Source organism: Pempheris klunzingeri, chromosome 10 (assembly GCF_042242105.1).
Source record: "Pempheris klunzingeri isolate RE-2024b chromosome 10, fPemKlu1.hap1, whole genome shotgun sequence".
In the NCBI taxonomy this organism is placed as follows: Eukaryota; Metazoa; Chordata; class Actinopteri; order Acropomatiformes; family Pempheridae; genus Pempheris; species Pempheris klunzingeri.
Window position 1 is genome coordinate 16,091,107 of NC_092021.1, and position 19,590 is coordinate 16,110,696.

Genomic DNA, 19,590 nt, shown 5'->3' on the forward strand with positions numbered 1-19,590 from the left:
ATTTGAGGAATCGGTTCTGTCGTGTTGCAGTTCCTGAGTCTTGTCTTTGCTCTGTGCCTCTTTAATAGCACTGAGCCACCATCTGGATGTCACATCCATAATGGTTTATTACAGACCCCATTTAAGTGTTTAAATGTCAATGTTTTTCTTTCTGCACATTCCAACTTGGTTGAAAGAACCACGCATGCTAATTTCTGAAGCTTGACTCAACCACATAACCTAAAACTGTGTTGTAATTCAGAATTAACTTTACAAATTTAATCTTGTCAGTATTTAGTGTCTTATTAACATTTTATTTAACTGAAGGGGTTGTTTCAAGGATTATCTAAGACCTAGTTTTTTTTATCTCTTTCATCGCAAGTGTAATTGAAGCAGTGGGAGGCTGTGGCACTCATCCAGACAGATAGGCTTTTCTGTGGATTCAGCATCCACAGCACTTGGTACACAAAACTTGGTAAATACTCTTTGGTATTTTTTTTTTTTTTTTTTTCAATTTTATTTAGGTTTTTGTTGTTTGCAAATGGAGCATGGAAACATAAAATTACATTTAAGAATGTTTAAATTGATCTTCTAAAACCTGAAAATATTGAGCAGTGTGCCTTATTGGGATGATTCATCATTAAAAGTATAGTTGATGTCATGGCACCCGACAAAATTTAATTTTTTTTTTGACAACACTTTCACCATTTTGTACATTTGAGTTTAATTAATGCAGTGTTAACTAATTAAGTAAGACAGGTACTTTTATTTTTATTTATTTATTTGCCAAGGACAGTACACATTAATCAACATTTCAGTTTCCACATCAATGTAAATGTACCAGACTTGGCTAATGAGCTAGTTTGCATCTGCAGTCCCTGGGCAGGTTATTATTAGGCTACAAAATGGTGGCCTAATGTTATCAATACCTCAATAATAAAGAAGCTTTGCTTTTAGAAGTCTGCATCTAGTATTACAGTAAAATATCTAACCTGCACTGATGAAAACTAGATATATCGTGGCATTGAAATGAATCGATGAATATCAGAATCTGCATTTGCCCTGCCTTTTACCACATTACCAGTTTTCTTTCTTCTAATCCTTCCCCTGACTTTTGGATTTGGCTACTCAGTGACTGAAGCATGAAGCTGCTGTGGCCTCATCTAACTGGGTATGTTCAGAGAGAGGGTGGATCCTTCAAGGCTTCATCAGAACTGCTTGTCAAATGGTCAAACAGCTTTCAACTAGTTCTTTTCTAGCTCTATCTTTGCCCTTTGTATCATAAACAGCTGAAGATGAGTACTACTGTATTTTACATTCAGATTTTTAATTTTAGTCCTTAATCTCATGTCTGTATCAACTGTGATTAACAAGGAATGTAGGCACGGGGTAAGTGTAGCGTTCACGAACCCATGTTCACAGTGTCAAATATTCTTTACATTCGACATTTTATTTTCTGTCTGGTTGCAAAACCTTTGCAACGGCTGAACAATATAACAATATTTTAACTGTTTCTACCCAAATAATATGCAAATCAACAAGCAGTTTCCAGCATGTTAGTAAAACAAAATGCAAATCAAAATGTGTTTCCTACAACTACTGTTATGTAAATATTGGGATTATCACAAGATTACATTATCAGAATGGCAGTTATCAAGGCTGAGATACTCAAACAAAACATACTTTGCAGCACCTCTTAAAGCCAGGTTGGAAAGCCAACTTTCTTTTTTAGAATAGCTTCCTTTTAATGTACAATGTGGTGCTGGCTGTAGGGCTAATGTTATGACGTCAAATCCATATTACCATCAATTGTTACATTTACTTTGGTAACAATGAATGGAAAGATGACTTTTCAGTGCATCCGTTCCTCCACTGTTTATACATTTCCTCCTTCCTGAATTAGACAGAGCTATCATAGTTAATTAAATTGCTTTCAATTGGTGGGTTCTTGTGTTTGGAATGAGCGTATAAATAGGCAACAATCACACTGACAGAAGATGATGAGATGACTTGTCAGGGTTACATGAGATTTGTTGTACTTACAGATGCATCAAAAGGGGTATCAACCAAACCAACATGATTAAATTGAATTTAATAAGTTGAGTTAAATTGAATTTAAACAGAAAAAGGTCTGTGATAATGTCATACAGTCAGTTTTGGTAACATCTTTACCTGCTTGTCATAGGAAAGGGGGCATTAAAGGTGATTTCACATACATGCATGTAAGTGTTCAGGCGACTCGACACAGATGCAGTGCTGCCAGTCTCCTGCCATTGTGCTGATTGGCAATTGCCGATAGTAATGTACAAAAAATGTCTTGATACAAGAGATCAGGAGGTGGCAATGATGGAGCCTCTTTGTTTGCAAACTCTCAAAGAAAAAAGGAGGTTTTTGCTTTTGGGCCAAAACATCTTATGTAAACAAGATACATCACATACATAATTACCGATTATTACAGATTATTTATTTGTTAAAGCATTTCATTCAGATGTTCACATCCCACAAATTTAAAGCAATGTGCCGTAGCACATGGATGAAAATTTTATGTTTGAGTATCCTGTCAGTTGCATCCAGCACATCCAGCCTTAAGAGAACGAGCCAAATTCGATTTTGAAACAAGTATACAGGAGCGCTTAGGTTATCTAGTAACGGAGCCTGTGGCATCCACTGAGTAGGCATCAATGAGTGTAAGGTCAGATCTTTAAAGAGCATCTCATTGATCACTCTGCCCTCATCTCTGCTTCCTACTGCATCTCCCAGGAGAGGAATAGCTGCAGGAACAGGGGGCCCCTTAGTTGCTTTAACTTTGATTTTATCCTCACCACACAAACCTTAATGTACACACACGTCTTCAATGGCTTCTCAGTAAGCCTATTTCAGTTACACTTGTGTTGCAGCATCCATAGGCTGTGGGAGGGATGTAGGTGATTATGAAGCTTGTGCCTTGCTGACAGCTCACATGTTGTCAGAGAGTGAACCTGCTATGTATAGGAGGCAGGGCTGTAACGGTCCGAGTATTTGTCTGTTGGGTTCAGGATTTTCGGTTTGGTACCTGATTTTTCTTCATATTGCTTTGTAACCCAAACAGCGACTGTCAAAATAGTTTAATAATCCACTTCTCTAACACGTGGAACATTAATTATAGAGCGCAACTACACCTGGAACATTTTGGCAATGCACCATTACTTTCCATACCATATCAACCACTTAACATAGAGTTGGACCATAAATCAGCATACAAGCATTAGCAGGTGTCCTGACTGCTTGCAAGACACAGAAGGTTAGGTAGTTTACCACTACAGTGAAACTGTTTCTGTGATACTTGTTGCCAATGACCCATTGTTGGATGTTTACATTTTTCAAAATGAAAAACCTTTTTTATGCTGTAGCCTAGGCTAACGAAAACGTTCTTAATCGTGACCCCAAACCCGAGGTACATACCGAACCGTGAAATTTGTGTACTGTTACATCCCTACTAGGTGGCATATTAAAGTTGATTAATTTCAGGAGTCAACCAGAGTGATGAAAGCAGCTTTGTTTTCGTTATCAATGTTTGCCTGCCTCATTGTGTAGTAAGTGCACTTTACTACTACTACTAGTTATAGAAATGATCAGAGACCCAGTTAAAAAAAAAGCACCTGTTTATTTGGCAGGATCTGTAGATGTGTTTACAGGAATATGAGCTTCAGGCAGGGGCAGAGAAGGCTGTTGATTTAATTCTTTATCCTCACTGTGTTGTGGAGAGATTTCCCCTTATTCTGTGGTCACCTTAGTCCTTGCAATCTAAAGACCTGTTGAGCAGATGATTTTTTATATCACGATGGTGGTTTCTTGCCCTTGGAAACGCTGTGTTTTGGTGTGCTCCTCGTAGTCCTTCATTATGAGGCTTTGCCCTTGGAGTAATGCTGTTATTAGCTGTGCCTGGACATGCCTATATGTACCACACGGCTGGTAAAAAGGGACTCTTCGGCACGCTGCACTATGGTGTTTCACCACACTGCCTCCCAGAAAACACCACAGTGGAATTTTCCCACTTTGTTGGAGTCAGTTGCACGTCTGCTTCCCGCTTCTGCCTAGCAAACTGGAGCTCCGCAATGTGTGCCAGTTCTCAGCCGAATCAGGTACAGACCCACAGACAGACTCTAGTGTTCTTTGCAAAGCCCATGAGCTGACCTTGCATAGAGTGCTACAACTCCAGCACCCTCTTAAAGGTTTGATGAGCTGGCTGAAATATTACCCACTTGAAATACCGATGGAAGCCTCTATCATGTTTTAATGAAGCCAAAGTCATCTTTGTCTAAGTGACCCAGCTAAAGGAGTTAATAGTTGGGGTCAGAGCAAAGCTTCAAGGCAGTGTTTTTGCCATTATGCATTTCCGTGCCATAAGCACAGCAGAAAGGCTGAATTTTCTCTGCGGGCGATAGTGTCTATTCCACCTCCATAGGCAAAATAAGTACTCTAATTACAATCGACTAGTGATTTTCTCCACTCCTCAGGGTCTTATCTGCCTTCCTCTCCCTAGTGCTGCCGTTGTGACACAGACAAGGAGAAATCTAGAGGCATAAGCATTCTGGCCTCGATTATAGTCATAAAAATGGAAGCCTGGCTCCGAGCAATTACCCCATGGGGGAGCAGAACAAGTATGAGAGTGAAAGGGAGTGAGACAGATTTGGAGGGGAGGGATACAGGTGAAGGAGAAGTGCTTAGATATACAAGACAAAAAGGCAAAATGCTCAGATAAAGAAGGAGGGTGCAGAGGTTGGTGAGTAAAGGGAAAAGGACAAAAGTGAGAGAGTGAGCATGATGGAGAGAGGCAGAATCAGGGAGGCTGTCACCTGTGAATGGTTCTCCAAAGCACTGTGGCAGGAGGCTGTCAACACAGAGAAAAACAGAAAAGTAGGAAAAGAGGAAGAGGAGATAATCTGCTTCCAATGTGACATGATGTCAAAGGAGTTGTGTGTGTCTGGCTTGGCACAGCGCTGTCGTTTTGAACCTAGCCCTGGGAGATTTACCCCCAGCTAGCCTGTTAATACTCATCACCATCACTGTCATCATCATCATTATCATCATATTCATTGCCACCGTCAACAGCACACGCAGAGAGCCCGGTCATCGGGGAGCAGGAGTTGTACTCAGGAAGGTGGAAGCACAGTAAATACTGCTGAGCTGTCCTTGGAATGGCATCTGGCCTCTGAGGAAGTTTAGATACTTGATTGGGTGAATCACCACTGAGGTTTATGTCTCTGTATCTTCCTCTGCCCAAACATCTCTCAGATGAGTTTCTCTAAATGACTGATCCAGAGGTAATGGCACAAGTTACTGCAGTCTTTGTTCAGTACAGCAACCTCTAGATTGACAGTCCCTAAATTGCTTACTCTCCTCATTTTGGCCCGGAGCAATGTTCTTTTTGTCTGACACACGGTATTGATCTCTCAGTGGAGTTGTATGTTCGCAGGTCTACATGAATTGCACTGGCTGTGTGATTGCACCGCTGCAGCATTTTTGGTTTTTGTTCCAATCGAGGAGATACAGATTGCTTTTGTGAGTTACTCTAATTTACTGCCACTATGCCTTGGCATTATTACCAACAGCATCACATAAGGGCTTTTGTTGAGGTTGAACAGCTTGTAGCTGCACAAAAACAACAGCAAGTCAAGTAGAAAATACAGTTGTGCATTTCAAGCAAAAAAAACTATTTCAATGGTCACTGTGAACTATTCGAAGATTTTTTTTTTTGAATATTTCCCCACACCGATGTCACTAGATGCACCAATCATCAGTCACATTTTTTTTTGCCTTTATTGCTGATGTGTACTATATGTGGCAGTAGTGCACGCTTGAATTAAGCATTTGGATTAACCTTGAATCGATCACTGCCCACGGCATCCTCCTGCACCCTGACCGATCACCCCAGGAGGAGAGGAGAGGGGAGCCGGGATAAGGGCTAAGGTAACCCAGTCTTGTACCCGAGGCTGGTCTTAGCTAATGTCTGGTTGGGGGAAGGTCAAGTGGGTGAAATGGGACGCCGACTGCCTAAACAACTAAAAATCAACTGTTTGTGCCCACATCTTTACAGAGACCTGGCTTTATCTCAACGCCTTGGATCAACTTATGCTCCTGATGGGCTTACTATAAGGCACTGGTAAAAACAAGGGGAAATATGTTTTTAAAACAAATTTATAATTACAGACTATTCGAAGATTTGAAAATCATCACCCATTCCGAGTATAAAACCTCGGATCAAAGGGTGGGATGAAAAAAAAAAAAAGTAGAGAAAAACTTTTGTCATTCGCAGCTGTAAATTCAGTTTTTGAATTCAGGCTTTTACACCTGTGATGAGAACACCAATGATAACATGATGCTGTTACATTAAGCAGAGTCGGTGGTAGCCTGTTCCACAGTATGTGACTGACATAGATAATAACTAGGTGTCACACGCATCTCAAGACACTTTCAATTTTAAAATCTTTTTTTTTTTTTTCTTTAAAAAAAAAAAAAAAAAAAAAAGGAAGCGTGCCCACTGCTACACAGAACTTTGAAATTATTTTAAATGATCCCACATATTTCTGGTTCCACTTGAACTACTAATGGTGCATAAATTGTGCTTTTAAAGTGTAATTATGTGTGTCACGCTGTGAATACTAATAAGGCAGAAATGCAAAGGCATTTACTTTAGTGATTTAAGTCTGGGGGGGAAAGAACACTTATCAGCCTTTGCATTTAGCTTATTTCCAGCATGTTGCTTCTGTTTGCCCTTATCGCCTATGTCAAACTTCACCAACAAGGGCCACTAAAGAACATGTCACCTTTTAGATTACTTGTTTCTTGCAAATAAGCAAAGACTGCCAAAGTAGATGAACAAATAAATAGGAAAATCCTCTTAACAGAAAGAATTTGGTAGAAAAAAAAAATCACCTTGAAAGAAATTTTTAAATGATTGTTGGATCTGTTCATGAGCACTGACAGGAATCTTCTCTCACTCTCCCACTCATACAGTCTATCCTCTACGTCTTTGTTGTTGACAGTCTTTCTTTTGTTGTCAATCTGTTGTGTGGAAAGTACTGGCAGCTGCCCTTGCTAATGCAGATGACAGCTCCTTTAATAGCATGCACCAAACAAATGACATTTTAATTATCAACCCCAACTGCAACTTCCTTTTCATGTTCAAATATATGATAAACCATGTTCTTAGAGCTCTAACTCATCTTTGTCATAGCTGAAATGCCATAAATATAAAATTATTTTTGGATTGATGAGGGAAGCACTGTTATCGTTGGAGCTTGTTTAATAGGGTGCAGCAGCTAACATTCTGACATAGCGCGTGTCTTCCACAGACTAATCTGAGCACTCAAGATCATGTCTCAATTCAACACTTTAAGCTTGTCATTCTTATATTAGTAATATTGTCATAGTTGGCACCACTTTGTTTTAGCTTTGTTAGCTGTTAGTTAGAGGACAAAGTTACTTCAGCCAAGGAACAATGGATTATACTGTATTTTGGTGGTTAATGGAACAGTTTGCATGTTTAGCCATTACTATAAATCTTGCTTACAGTGATGGTATAACTCAAAGTTAAAGAGATGGGAACTGAAGTGGGAAATGATAAAACATCTATACTGCATTTGTGTTGCAATTTTGTGGTGAGTACAGAATCATAAGCGCACATAAGTGCACTGGTACAGCTGAAAATTGCAAAATTTACAAACTTTCAACTGTCTTCAATGAACAACTCAAACAAGAACAATTTAAATAGCTCAACACATTTAATATTAGAGATGGTTTCTCCAAATTCAACACAAAATGGCACTTTTAATGCTTACTGCAGTCTCAAAATTATTCAACCTCCTGAATCGAATCCCTCATAAGAGCACTCATTTGCAAATCAAATGTTGTCTCAAGCACATCTGATGCAACTAATCAAGAACCTCATTAGTTACATCATGTGTGCTTGAGATGGAACGCATCAAATACCCGGACTGGCCAGGGGTTTACTTTATAGTGATGTTTGGTTGGATGTTAGAAATATGAGTAAGTCAACAGAATCGTCCAAAAAGTTAAGAGAGGAAATCATTGTCATTCATAAACCGGGAAAAGGATGCAAAAAGATGAAAAGGGCACTGAATGTTCCAAGAGACACTGTTGGAAGTATAGTTCACAGGTTCAAAGCTAAAGGAACACTGGCTACACTACCTGGATGTGGCAGAAAGAGGAAGCTATCAACGGCTGCCACCAGATATCTATGGAGGCAGGTGGCCAAAAACCCTTGAGTGACTGCAAAAGACCTGCAGCAAGACTTGGTGGCAACAGGCACTGAGGATTAAGTTTCTAGTAAGGCACATACTAAATGCTGAAGGCCTCCATGCCTCAACCCCAAGACGTACACCACTATTGACCCAAAAACACAAGACAAGTCGGCTCCAAGATGCTCAAAACCATATAAATTAGCCAAAAAAGTTTTAGGATTCTGTTCTGTGGAGCAATGAAACAAAACTGGAACTTTTCAGCTCTATTGATCTACAGTATTTCTGGAGGAGGAAGAAAGAGGCATACGCTGAAAAGAAAACCTTGTCATGCATGGCGGTGGCTCGGTGATGCTCTGGGGCTGCGTTGCTTCCTCTGGCACTAGAAACCTGCAGTGTGTGGAGGGCCAGATGGATTCAATCAAGTATCAGGAAATCCCAGGAGAAAATGTCACGCCGTCTGAGGTATGCTTGGGATCATTGTCCTGTTGGAAGGTCCAATGACACTCAAGCCTCAGCTTCCTCACAAAGTCCACCAGGGCCTGGCTTCAGAAAAAGATGGAAGATACTTGAGTGGTCGTCACAGTTACCTGACTTGATTCCCGTAGAAAATCTCAGGTGGGATTTCAGAAGGCGGTTGCAGCATGCAAACCCAATAATATTAGAGAGCTGGAGGCTATTGCCCATGAGGAATGAGCTCAGATTCCTCAGAAACACTGTAAGAACCTGGTGTCTGGCTATGCATCACATTTGCAGCAGACCATAACAGCAAAAGGCAACTCTAAGTAATAAAGGTGCCTGTCAAGAAGGGGCTGAATAATTTTGAGACTGCAGTAGTCAATATTGTGTTGAATATGGAGAAACCACCTGTAATATTAGTTGTGTTGAGCTGTTTCAATTATTTTTGTTTGAGTTTTTCATTGAACACAACTGAAAGTTTGAAAATTTTGCCAGTATACCTAATTTGCAATGTGGGTTGAATAATGGGGTTGAGAGCAACAGTACAACACAGAGATCATCATAGGGCTCAGAGTGAAGTGGGTCATTCATCAATCAGAAGGTCAGCGGTTCGATCCCCGGCTCCTCTAGTCTCCTCCAGTCAGCATGTAGAAGTGTTCTTGGGCAAGGCACTGCTCCTTGCTCCTGAAGTGTGGCTTCCGTGTGTGACAGAATAGTCGTCTCCAACTTAGATTCCTCCTGTATGAATGAGTGAATGGGTGAATGAGGATATTTTGTAAAAAGGGCTTTGAGTAGTCAAATACAGACCATTTACCATAGTGGGACCCAAGATTTGACATGGAGAGCCAGCAATCAGATCTCCACCAGAAAACCCCATTTTGTGGAGCCCAGCTTCTGCTGAGCATAATCCTGCTTTGACCTTAAATTCAATGTCTGTGTATACAACCACAGTATGTCAATTTGCTCTTGATAGACGCATTTAAAAATCATTTTAGCAGCTCTGCAAGTTTTCTGCTGTAAGGGCTAGGCTTATAATGCCGCATTAGAAATCCTGGCAGAAATTATGTTCTATTGTAAACTTGCTTTTCCATTATCTGAGAGTGAATGATGTTTCACATTTCTGTTTGCCGCCTCTTGTCACATTATCAGCTCATGCAGTATGAAAGCTCTGGTGCAGCTGTGGGTGCTAAAGCAATTACCTCCCTCTGATTCACCTATAGCTATGCCTGCAGCTGTACACTCTCACCTCAGCAAGCCACTTACTGTATTTTCAAATGCCTTTCTATCCATGTGGTTATTATAATTCTGCTATGGTGGCATGACGCTGCAGCTAGTTTTTTCAAACCATAGTATTTTAACAAGGTGACTTTGTGGCAGTTTTTATAAGCAATTGCGCGGTGTGGTTCCTTCAGGTCTGGTCACACAGCCTGTTCTGAGGCCTGTTCTCCTCGCTCACACCTCAGGCCTGCTTTTCTGTCCCTGCTGCTGCAGAAATCCTTTAACCTCTGCTGTCATTCTCCCACTGTGCAGCATTGTCGTGCTCTCGTTGGAATGGGTCTGCCACACTGCAGTGAGGATGCAGAGCTGTCAAGCCTCATTGCCACTTAATGAACAAACATATTTCTTGTGGATTCTCATCCTTGGTTAAGACGAAATGCCATCTGCACTAGTTATGCAAAATAAATCTGAACATCACAAATTAACATGTAGACCTTTCTTTCCAGGCCGGGGGCCCCAATCACACACTTAAACACAGACTTACAGGGGCAGCACATGAGGGTCCAAGAACTATCAAGGATTAAATCTCAAGTCTTTATCAATAGTGGGATTTGGACACTCACTGCCAAGGATTAGACAAAGATTGCTATGATGTATACCTCATCATTATTATTCTGTCATATAAAGGACGATTTCCAAGAATATTCAAGCACAATTTCACACATCACTAGCACTACACCACATTATAATTTATCATGTATATGTGGCATGTATATTGTGTTGTAGGCTTCTTGTTTTACATGCAGGAGGTGAAATGATGCATCTGTTCAGTAACTAAGTGAACATGCATCCCTGTCTGGATATTCCCATTAGATGGCATCACAAATCTTAGTATGTGTTCTGTAATTTCAGCTGCCCATACTTTTTTCTGCCCATACTTTTTTTCTGAAAAATCACTTCCAGACAAAGTCGTAACAGACTGCAATTCCAATCATGAGATTTCATTTTACTTGAAATTCATTACGGAAGATTTTTTTCCCTCTTAACATTCATGCACCTGAACCTTCCCAACAAAGCATTAGAAATGCATTAAAATGTACTGAATGATTTATCCAAGTTTCTCAAAACTGAAAGTTGCAAGCAGAAATACACACCAAGGTGTATTGCACGGTACAGTATACGTTGACTTCTTTCCTATGGTTGTCCAATTTATGAGAGAGGGGAATGACAATTCAAGAGTGTGATGGTTGATCAGTTCGTGTGTGAGTGATGTTTTTAACTTGCATAATACCAAAAGACTTTTTCACTACTATCATACGCAGTCTGTTCTTTCTCAGCTGACGAGCTTCGCTTGCTTGGAAACTTTGGGTTTACTACAGAGTCAGCAGGCTCTCTTTTGCAGGATTTGTACTTTTAGATGGTTTTATCGTAAAACAAGAAATCTATCTTTTGGAACACGTGGCCAAAGTCAATGTATGGTGAGCATGGTAAATAAGCAAATCCTTAATAGAGTGTATTTGGTACGTATAGTTGTATTTGTCTATTGTACTGTCTGTTGTATAATTTAGTTATTCATGTCATGTGGTAGTGCAGTAGGGCTGTTTAGAGTGCATGTGTAAGTCACTGTATTCTAATATAGCTGTATGACATTTGGGGTTTGTATGTGTGTAAGCCTCTCTTATCTATGCTGCACCACAGTTTATGTGCTGAACCAGCATCGGGCAGAAGCCACTTCAGGCATTTCAGATGGGTCTTGTATTGTCAGCATCCATAAAGATGACAAGGGAGCCTGTATATTGGTAGCGTGGTCTGCTGCCATGTGTCATCTGTTTCTTTAGGGCCCGTCTGAGGGCACAGGGGGACAGGATCTGATTCAGCTCTTGGACAACAGTCAGATCAGGCCCAACAGGCTCATTGTAATGGCAAATAAAAGCATTAGAGGCCTTGTTGGTACAGGAAAGCTGGCCACCCATTGTTTCTGTCATCTCTTTCGACACTAAGCCTGGTACCGACCAAGGCTGGGTCCACACCCGTTAAATATGCATACGCCTTGTTTAATGGTCATTACTGCTGTGCTCAGTCCGACTTAGTGGATCTTAACGCTGAATAGATGCGTCCCATTCTGTGTAGGGGCCAAGCATGGAAAACGCAATGAATTACACATAGCAGTGAGTAGTCTCTCTCCTTAGCTAATATGAGCCCTCTCAAGAGTGTGATCCTTGTTCTTTTTTTTCATCAGACCAGGGCTGGTTTTAGAATATTGCCCTGTGCTATCACAAACTAATTATGGATCCATATTCATAATAGTCTTAATGAGCCATGCAGAATAAGGGAAAGTCCATCGGCATGGGTGTAAGTGGAAGAAAGCTTTAAAAAGCCTTTTTTTTTTTTTTTGCAATGGAAAGCCAGAGCACGTGATAGTAACGAGGCATGGCGGTAATCCTCGGAGCCACCTGAGAGGCAGTAAACGCAGCATGACAGAAAGGGTGCATTGTTGTTTCACGACTGGCTATCGAATCGGAAAGAGTGGAACACCTTACTCTTGCCATCCTCCTGCTTCTCAAAAATGTCAGCCATCCTCACTGCTGCAGACTGTGCTCTGTTCATAAGAAATGCAATTAAATGAAAACGGTTTCGAAACTCATACATAATGGTGTATAAATATAAAAGAAAAACCCAATATGACAGACTCAATGACCCTACAGCTGAGAACAGGGCTGCAACCAATTTGCCAGGGGACAGAAAAGACCTGGAGGACAGAGTGCTATGCAGGAAGCTTTGGAGTGCCTCCATGCTTCTCCATAGCAAGAAAACAGCAGGGGTTGGGGTGGGCATGCGGGCATGATGCCCGTCTGCTATAGGCTTGGAGCAGATCTGAATATCAGTAGTGACAGAGACCTCTGTGCCTTATGGCTGAAACAGATGTCTCTCCCTGCTTTGCTTGATCAAGATCACAGACCATCGAATCAGTGGGATTGAAGGCCAGTTGCTTTTTGTGTGTTAAGTATTTGAAAAAGCATAGCTGTTTATTTCTCTTGTGCCTGCATGAACCACTGTATAATGAGAAGGGCCGCCTAAGACGCATTTGCTGGACTTGAGAAGGTGACACGCTGCCAAACAAAACAATTGGATAATGAGCTTAAAAGAAAGAAGGCACCGAATTTGTGAGCCAAAAATAGTGACATTTGCAGGAGCAGGAAATCTCTGTCTTCATTTAGACAGTCAACAGAACTGTTTTGCCTTTCTCTGTTAATATGTTTAATCTTTTCTTAGCATCTGCCTCATATTCACACACGACACACATACTGTAACTTAATGAGCTTTAAAGAGGCAATATGAATTTTACCTTTTAGTTGTATGCATGGGTGAATGTGTGGGAATGAGTGAAAAACACATATGTGCAGTATGTCAGTGTCGATTTACACAGTATAAGTCCCATTTACACTCATCCATATGACTGTTTCGAATCAGACAACAGCCCTGTGCTCTAGTGGCAGTGAACTGTATTTAAGTATTTGAATGTTCATGTTTTCTCTCTCTCCCGCCTCTTTCATCTGTGTGTGTCTATATGGATTATAACCCTCTCTTGTCACTTTCACCTTATGTTCTCTCTCTTGCACACTGGCGGCAGAAGCACACACTGGAGTAATTCCAGATTTGTATCAAGTAGCAGTAAGTCTCCCTCTCTCTCTTTCTGCATGCATGTGTGGTTCACACTCTTGTCACTATTATTCAATGTCCTCTCTCTCTTATACATTGAAGGCCTAACCTTAACTCTTATCCCTTGTTTCCTCGGTGAAGTCATCTTATTACCACAAACCCCGTAAATGCATAATGCCTGATACATGATACGCGTGTCTTTGCATGAGTGCAGAAAGGTTGTCATAATAGTTTTGACTGATTCTTGTGGGCTCAGTGATATAACACCCCATATGATTATTGACCTTCAGACTCCATGTGCAAGTTTATAAGGGTTTGATTGGGTATGTGCAGGACCAAGAGTTCAGATCTCAAGATATCTAGCTTTAAAAAGTATGTTTTATAAGGAATGTGGTGTCAAAACAGCCCATGACTTGAATATGTCCTTCTTCTCCTGGTTATCTGCAAATACATAGTGTAGAAATGCTTTTTCAGTATTTCGTATTTTGATTGAGTCACATCTGTCTCAAGAAATGTAAGACTGCAAACAGAGATGATTGGCTGGAATGAAAGGTTGAAATTGGCAATTTTCATGTGACCAAATCTCTCAGAAGGGGTTATGTGTCACACACAGGATTGATGGTTTATTTCCTCCTCTAAGTAAATCAGTGTTGTGGCTGCTCTATCTCCGTCCTGCTGTATCTGTATCTGCAAATCTGTTAGCTTGTGGGTGTGTTTTTGTATCAGGAATAAGAAGACATTGGGATGATCCCTGCTGTTTTCTGGAGAGTCAGCCTCTTAAACACTGGCCTGTTCTGGGCAATGAAATCATTGGGATAATGATTTGAAAGTGAGAATTTAGTCTTCTCAGTAATTTTTGTTGGTGCACAAGGGAGTTAACACTGCTTTCTCAAGTTTTTTCTCCAATGGCAAGTGGCAGCTCAAAGGCCCACTAAATTGAAGGAGTTAAGTTATATGTAGCTAAATCTCAAACAATAAGTGAATATTCAACCAAAAATAGTTGTTCTAACTATGTCATTTGTATAACTGTTTGGTTGGCATATTTTTCGGGGATGTCAGCCATCACCAGTGTTTACTAAGTATATTTTTTATGAGAGAGGTTCCCATTTTTTTTTAGTTTGTAACTGAATTTCTGTGATTTGCAGTTGAGTTTGAGTTTGACTTGACTTGACGGCGTTTCCTGTCTGCACTTTGCAACAGATACCAGGCTCTTTCAACCCCCAGGAAGCTTTTATTGAGACGCAGCAAGAACAAGAAATGCTTTTTATTTGTCATAACGATTAATGGTGCTTTGTTAGCTGCATTATTGCTTAGTAAGAAATGATTTACACAACAAGATGTGGACATATTTAGCACGATTTTGTCAGTGGATTGGATCTGAATATTGCAAAAAGGGTATGTTACCAAGGATACACAACCACTGTGACGTGCAGAATTCACTGTGGTTTATTAAAGCCAACACACCTGCACCATGTCATCAAGTTTAACAACAACCTTATTCCATATCCCGCTGTTCTTTTCAGTAAATTTAAACTGTGTGTGTGTGTATATTTAACCACACCTAGCATCTTTGGCACAAACATGTTTTGGGGGGATTAATAAAGGTCTTATCTGTGTATGCACAGCATAAGATGTAATCAGAGTTGCTCATGGCACTGCACTCATATCCAAGGCGAGCCACATGAAAAAAGTCATTATATTAAGGAAATAGGACTTAATAGTTTTCCCTCCAGCATGCTCAGTCTCACTGCAGTCAAGCTTCACATATCTACAACTGAGGCAGAGGAGAGGAGAGCAGTGAAGAGTATAAAGCAGTAGTTTGGGGGAGGGGTGCGTAGAGCATGGGAAATTTCAGTACGCCCTCAGGGAACACTGGAGAGTAGGTGTGAAAAGTAGGCTGGTCTTAGAGTGACTTAACTTCCTCAGACAGGTCACAAAGGAAGCTGAGGCCTTGTTTGTGTGTGAGTGTGTATGTGTCTGAATGTGTGTATGCAGCTGGCCACGAATGTAACCATGGCCATGATAATGGACATTACATGGGACAACTGAGGATTTCAAGGTGGGGATGCTGCAAGGATCTGTACATAGAGCTATGGTGAGTGAGGCCTTTTTGCAAGAAAAGTGCTCTGCTGGAATGCAGATACTCGTTATACTGTCATGGCAGTGGTGTGGGTGAGTAAAAAGGTATTTCTAAGATATGTAAATTAGTGTGTGTATGTGTGTGCAATCATTTTACTGTGCACAAAAGACCCTGTGCGTGTCTTGTGAGTGTCATGATGCAGTGCTTGGAGCTAGAGAGCTGTGCAAGTAATAGCTTCGCTCGGGCTGGATAATTAGTCAAATGCTGATTTTTACTCGACTCCCATAGGAACAGTGCCACCAAGGCTAAATATCACCCACTGAAGTGGTGCTTATCTCTCTGTGTGGGATGGAAAAATGGCAGGACCATATAGCTTGTGTGTATGTGTTTGTGTGTGCGATCTAGTGCCTTCTTTTCAAGCTACTTCTGAGCACATTTCTATTTGGAATCGGCTTGTTTGCAGTGCCTTGAGCTTACATTTTGTGTCGTTAACCTACACGTCGTGACAAAGCTCAACGTGCCTCCGTCATATTGACTTCACATTTGTCGTAACTGTCAATAAAAGTACATAAAGCTCTCTCTGATGAGAATGCATTCCTGACCCTCAGTCTCTTGTCTTTCTGCTGTTTATATGCAGGAGCTCCAGTTTGAGCGGCTAACCAGGGAGCTGGAAGTGGAGAGGCAGATTGTGGCCAATCAGCTGGAAAGATGCAGACTCGGGGCCGAGTCGCCAGGCGCTGGTAGCAGCAGGTAATGAGAAGATGCACATACACACACACGCACAGAGCCACAATCCAACACATGGCTTTTTCATCCTTCACAGCAGTGGCCATATTCCATAGTGTAACCTTCTGGCATAGGGACGGGGCAGCTCGGTGCGCTCAAATCTGTTTGGAATGTAAATCTAAATATTTTCCCCTTCTGTCCTATTTATTTAACATGGACAGAATTGCCCCGGTGTTATCTAAGCTTATCAGAAAGACTGTCCCTTCTGTTGGCAATTTTAAAGTGCAGGATTTTGTTGTGTCTAATTTAGTCACTTTTGAGTTAAGCTGAAATGAAAATATATACAACTGGCTTTGTAGGCAAAATATTAAGCCTATGTTTATCAGAGACAGCATGTGTATGCGTTTGTGTATGCCTATGTGCACGATAGTGTTTTTTGCTCAGTGAAGCGCTGCTCTCTGTGTGGAAGGAGTGTGGTGCTTCTGAGTTTGTTCTGGGAACTCATTCCCACTTCATCAGCTAAGACACGAGGCTGCCTGATCATCACACCCCAGTGACCACACATTCTGTCCTGTCTGCTGTGGCTCAGACATGTCAGGTTCATTTGTACAGCTCAATACCACGTACACTATCCCAATGGGCTTCACAGAGCCGCTGTGAAGAACAGTTGACACCAGTCTTATATTATCACATGGCTTGATGGTTTACCTCAGTGTCATTTATCAGGATGTGGAGGTGAATTGATATGCAGGAATGCAATAGAATGTAAAGCAATATTAGCTGTAGAAATCTAAAATTAATTAAACTGCTAATAGAATACTGCAGAATAACACAATCGGTGTTGTATCAAGGTCAGAAAATTGAGACGGACAGAATCTTGACATGTATTTAAATATTATGATTGTGTTTTTGTAACATTCATTCATGCATTGCTTTTTGCAGTTGTAGTTGAACTTATTAAGCAAGTAATATGTGGACTGCCATCTTTTAGGTCTGATTAAAAATGCAATTCTTTAAAGTGGCAAGGGAAATGACAATAGAGGTTAATGGGCTGTGACATTTAAGAGATCACTTAATGGTAAGATTGTTCAGGCACTATTAATGTGATGGTTCTTGTTGCTTTTGATTTTTTTTTTTTTACTTCAGCCTAGACCAACAGTTTTCATGGTACAACATAATGTAGTGCTGTATTGTGCGGGTATTTTACCAATGATTCATGGTTCACTGAAAAGTTTATGATTGCATAGACGGCTGATGATAGAAGGATGTAAACTTCAAAATAAACAGTAACTCATCTTTGCGTTTGACCCTAAAAATGCATTTTGGGTGATGGAATTACAAGTGGTATGGTGAGATAAAATACTGAGGCCTGACTAGCGCCTTGTCACTCGAGCCATATTTCAATGTCATCATTGACACGTGTGACTACATGTTAGAGCATCTCTGACCACTGAGGGACTGCCTATTTTTGTGTATTAGACAGCACAGCCTAGCAGTCTGGTAGTTAACCAACATTTAGTGTGTTAATATTGCGTGTATCTTTTGTTAAATTGTGTATATACGTATTTTTTCGGCCAACATCCTGTCAGCCCAGATGGTGTGTATATACACTTTCATAAGAGCTGCCGTTCACTTTGGTGACATACTGGAGGCTTTATGATCTCTCAAACTCCTGTTGAGTGCATAGTTCATCTAATCAACTCGACTTTCGGCTTGGCTCTGTCACCCTTGCTGCAGTATTTATGTTTTTTTTTTTTTTAAAGTGACTAAGGCTGCCAAAAGTTGTAGCTCAGCCCTGATGGTACCGTCCCAGCCCCATCTATGATTTGTGAAAATCTCACTAACTCAAAATACACACCTATACTGTTTTATAAGAGCATGGGCATGTTTAAACAAATGGAAGTGTTATTTGTGTACTTTTCGTTCTGGTGCCAGGTTTGAGCTGCATTTGTTCTCAAATGGACAATGATACAATTGGGATATATCTGGATACATGACACTTGGTCTGAACAGGGGCTGTAATGGCTTTCTGTGGTCTCCTTTGGCTGTGTGATAATACACCCTATGCGCTTACATGATGCATTCTTGCACTCAAGCCTGCATACCTGCAAAAAGCTCTCACCTACTACCAGCAGATTGCAGCACTCAGCAGTAAGAGTGTCCATTTCCCCTTTCTCCCTTTTTAGAGAGGCGCAGGTATAGAGCAGCTTCAAGTGCTGGCAAAAAGGTCTAAACAACAGCTCCCTGGGTATATTCACAGCCAGGCTGTTTGCTTTCATTTCCTCTTTAAGAAGTGTTGTATTTTAGACCTCAATTTTGGTGTGTCCAACAACACCAGTGATTATATTTGGGTGTATAAGCAGTACACTTGCTTTCCCGTGGTTGTTCGTAGTGACACTATAAACATTTAACAAAGTCACTGGCACCTCACAATTAATTTTTAGAATAAAAGCCAGAGGGCCAAGCAATCTTTGTTTAATTAATCTAATTACTGCCTTTTACATAAATGTTTTTTGCCATTCACAATTAAACCAGCAGATTTGAACAAAAAGCTACTATGTAATGATGGTTGCCATTTTGGAACAGTGTATAGTGTCATTACAGCTTTTATTACCAAGTTGTTAGGTCCGTTGATAGGTCCTCAGAGAAGTGAAGACACACCTCAGCCCCTGCACAAAGCTGATGAAAGGGAATATTAGGGATGTACATTTCAAGCAAATATACTATTCCATAGTCACCTCCCCTTAAAACAAAACAATAGTTGCATAAACTATTTGATTTTTTTCATAATGTACTGACTGTTCAAATATTCCAAAATCATGACCCTTCACTAGACAATATCAGGATAAGAGGCTTGTGCCCTTCCTACAAATTTAGTTTTTCTCATTTGTTAAAGTTACAGTTGGAACATGGTCTCTTTTTACTGGGAAAAAAAACAGGAACTATTTGTTACACTTTACTTGAGTTTCAATTGAAAGAACTTGGGTCTAAATTTAGTTCCTGGCCAGCAAAAAGTCACTGCTTCAGGGGTAGTACTGTAATTTCTATTGGCCTAGGAATTATCCAAGTGGAATTTGTTGTTCAGGGCCGATCAGTCAATCACAAGCCTCGAGGTTGAATCAACTGAGCAGCTTTCATTCATGCAGTAACCAAGCACTAGTTGTCAGTAGTATCAGTATCAGGATTAAGGGTGTAAAATTCTTGCTGTTTTTTTGAACTTTAAAATCA

At 40.6% G+C, this 19,590-nt stretch overlaps 1 protein-coding gene across 6 annotated transcripts in view; it reads left to right on the top strand.

Annotated features, from left to right (window-relative positions):
* pkp4 (plakophilin 4) overlaps positions 1–19,590 on the top strand; it is a 79,644-nt gene that overhangs the window by 18,548 nt on the left and 41,506 nt on the right. For 5 of the 6 annotated variants that reach the window (XM_070837636.1, XM_070837632.1, XM_070837634.1 and 2 more), the window contains one exon: positions 16,274–16,386. The exons of the other annotated variant lie outside the window; for it this stretch is intronic. In XM_070837636.1, the coding sequence (XP_070693737.1) occupies positions 16,274–16,386 (113 nt within the window). The remainder of the gene's footprint in view (positions 1–16,273; positions 16,387–19,590) is intronic. 6 annotated transcript variants of the gene reach the window in all.